The sequence below is a fragment of the Salvia splendens genome, unplaced genomic scaffold (genome assembly GCF_004379255.2).
Source record: "Salvia splendens isolate huo1 unplaced genomic scaffold, SspV2 ctg416, whole genome shotgun sequence".
In the NCBI taxonomy this organism is placed as follows: domain Eukaryota; kingdom Viridiplantae; phylum Streptophyta; class Magnoliopsida; order Lamiales; family Lamiaceae; genus Salvia; species Salvia splendens.
In genome coordinates this window covers 6,871-10,323 of record NW_024599065.1, presented here as the reverse complement: position 1 = coordinate 10,323, position 3,453 = coordinate 6,871, and the positions used below count along the sequence as shown (strand labels likewise).

Below are 3,453 nucleotides of genomic sequence, written 5' to 3'. Positions count from 1 at the left end.
CATATATAATCCATGTCAACTACATATATATAATGTCAACTACATATATCTACATATATTATATGTAAAACGTTGTTGTTGAAATAAATAATATAGGTCGTTGACATGAAAATATTTGTTGTTGACATTAATTATTTGTAAAATGTTGTTGTTGACATAATAGTTGACATAAATAACATTTAATGTCTCTGTAGTTGACATCACGCGAAAATGACAATTATGCCCCCTAGTTGACATAATGTCTCCGTAGTTGACATCACGCAAAAATTGTGAATGAGTGGCTGAAAATGCATCTTAGTTCTCAATTAGGCCCAAAAATCTCAACCTAACAGGACCTATAGTATCATTCAATTAAATTTATAATTTAGGAGATATTATACACTCCATATATATACAATTTATGTACATTTATGGACAATTGAGAAAATTATTAAGTTTCAAACTTGTGAAACTTATCAAAATTTCTTAACTTTGCCCTTCTACATATATGACTTGCTAGTAAATACAGGAGTATAATCCATGAATCATTAATATTTAGCTATCTATTTAGGTCCACATAATGTATGCGCGCAATTGCATTCATATTTATAATTGTAAGTAATTATAATATGATACCTAACAATTACTCCTACATTAATACATTACGATCGATTAATATGATATACTTTTATTTTGTCGAATCTACGATCTATCTACTAATATGTGACACGAAACAGTCCAACTCGAAGCACGACGAGCCACCTTCCTTCGCCGCGTCCCTGACGGCCCTACCCAGCTCCGCCGCTCTCTTCCTCATCGCCTCCCCTTCCTCCGATGCCATGAGCCTCCGCACCGCATCCTCCACCACGTCCGCCTTCACGACCTCCGCCCGACGGGCCCAGTCCCTCACGACGAGGCCGATCCCGAGGACTCTGGCGATCAACACCGTGTTCCTCGGCTGATCCGAATGCATCGGCCACGCCGCGATCGGCTTCCCCATCGACATACTCTCCATGCAAGAATTCCACCCGCAGTGGCTCATGAATCCCCCTGTGGCCGAGTGCCCCAGGATATCCAGCTGCGGCGCCCAGTCTCTCACTACCAAACCTGTTCCTATAATTCTTTCTTCAAACCCCTGGGGCAGCTGGGCCCCGCGCCAAGCTGCCGCCTTGAACACATCTCCAGTATCAGCATCACGTAAAACCCACAGGAATTTTTGGCCGGATCTCTCGAGTCCCGTTGCCAGGTGGTGGATTTGATCGTTCGAGAGCGTGGTGGTGGTGCCAAACGAGACGAAGATGACCGAGTTCCGGGGCTGCCTGTCGAGCCACTTGAGGCATTTGTGGGGCTTTTTTCTCTTGGGTGAGACGATTGGGTTGAATGGGCCGAGGGCCCACTGCTTTTTTGCCCCACTGATGTGGGGCTTTTCCAGGAGGTCGAGGAACGGGCCCTCGACCTCCTTGCAGGTGTTGTAGATGCGGCCCGAGTTGAGCTTGAGGTACTGATGCTGCTTCACCACGAATTTGAGGAATTCGGGGGTGAAGCAGCCCTCGAGGGCCGGGAGCCCCGAGAGGATCTCTGGGTCGACGGCGAAGGGGCGGCCGCCTGTCTCCCAGAGGAAGAAGAAGATGGTGTAGGCGGAGACGCTGTGGAAAATGTAGGACTCGGCGTTGGGGAATTTGACGAAGTCCTGGACCACGGAGCCCATGAGGGAGTCGTACACCACGACGACGCGGCGGCGGGAGGCGGAGAGGGAGGCGAGGAGGTCGGCGACGGGGCGGCGGAGGGAGTGGAGGGTGTCGAAGAGGGGCTGGAGGTGGCCGGGGAATTTGATGGCGGCGGAGGGGTCGGGCGGAGGGGCGGTGAAGTGGAGGGATTGGAATTCGTGGAAGAAGATGTTGGAGGCGGAGACGGGGTCCCAGCCCTGGGCGCGGCGGCGGGCCTGGCGGTTGTGGGTGGCGGTGCCGACGTAGTGGACCGACACGCCGCGGGAGGAGATGAGGCGGGAGAGGTGGAGGAGCTGGTTCAGGTGGCCCTGAAGTGGGAATGGAACCATCAGCACCGCCACGTCGTCTTGGAAGAAATTCGACGCCATTTTGTTGCTTTGGTAGAAAATGCAAAATTGAGTTGCGTCTCATACTCCATTTATGATGGTTTGGTTGTGTAAATTGCGCGTGCGTCCCACGCGTATCACCTCTGATTCGTCCACCATATGAAGAGTCATTTTGATTTGGTACATGTTTTAAGAAAGTATTTATCTTTGTGAATCACAAAAAGTAAAGATACATAGCGAGTTTAATATTTGAACCATTTTTAGTAGTCCATCCGTTCCTTATAATTCGTCATCATTTGACCAGGCTGAGTTTTCTTATAACGGGTTTTAAGAAATTTAATAAAAAGTGAGTTGAAAAGTTAGTGGCATGTTGGTTCTACTTTTATATATTCATTTTTTTAATAAAATGTGAGTGAGAATGAGTTAGTGATATGTGGGTCCACTACAAAAAATGAGAGAAAGATGATAAATTTTTAGGGACAGATGAAAATGAGAATAAGTGACAAATTTTCAGGACATATGAAGTATTATTAGTTTTATAATAAATTGTGAGGATAAAGAGTTAGTGAAATATATGGTCCGTATATTAAAAATGAAATAAAATAAATGATTTTTTATAATTGTGGACTATTTAAAATAATAAAATGACTCTTTAAAGGATGATGATCCTCTGACATGCAGTATAGCACAACAACTACTGTTCTACTGTGCTATATTGCACAGCAAGGATTCCCACTCGTGTTTAGTTATATGGTGGTAGAGGGAATACCAATTTTAGGTAGATGCGTGTAATACACACGTGGTGAGAGAATTAAGGAGTTTGAATATAAATTTGGGAGAGATTCACGTGAACTCCATATGGTTTTCCTTCCAGCTTATTTATGAAATATGAACATAGCGACTATAGTTTGTTTCCTTGTTCAATGAGTCTTTAGTTTTACATTGGTATCTTCTTATTGACTCGATTAGTACTGTTATATTCAAACTTCTTTCGTGCAAAAAAACACATGTATCATGTGTTTTTTAAGAGGTGACATTTTTGTTACACAACGTGTGAATCTATACATCATCCCACCATTACTTGTTCTGATCATGATTGCAGGAGTATGACTATATTAACTTAGGATGTCGGAAGAATCTATTTTGACAATTCCTTGTTTTCAATTCAAATTATGTTATGTCAAAAACTACTCCACTACATATTACTACTATTAACCAATATATATTTATATACAAGGTGCAGCTAAATCTATATTAAGGAGAAATTTGATTTACCTGAGAAGTCATCGTTGATTGTACTCCATCCATTTATCATTAAATATCTTATTCCATCCATCCTACTGTAGTAGAGAGTAAAATAAAAGAAATATTAATCATTTTCCAAAATGAGTGCTAAACGAAACGCTTTTACTATGGTGAGA

At 43.0% G+C, this 3,453-nt stretch overlaps 1 protein-coding gene across 1 annotated transcript; it reads right to left on the bottom strand.

The window, feature by feature from the left end:
- Positions 1-564: 564 nt before the first annotated feature.
- On the bottom strand, positions 565-2,270 carry LOC121790127 (zeatin O-glucosyltransferase-like). The gene has a single exon (XM_042188408.1). It carries the CDS (start codon positions 2,072-2,074, stop codon positions 689-691), a length of 1,386 nt encoding a protein of 461 aa, XP_042044342.1. The 5' UTR covers positions 2,075-2,270; the 3' UTR covers positions 565-688.
- Between the last annotated feature and the right edge of the window lie 1,183 nt (positions 2,271-3,453).

Bases quoted from the DNA above. Each gene is read 5' to 3' on its own strand.
- LOC121790127 (XM_042188408.1), bottom strand. From the start codon at position 2,074: ATGGCGTCGAATTTCTTCCAAGACGACGTGGCGGTGCTGATGGTTCCA.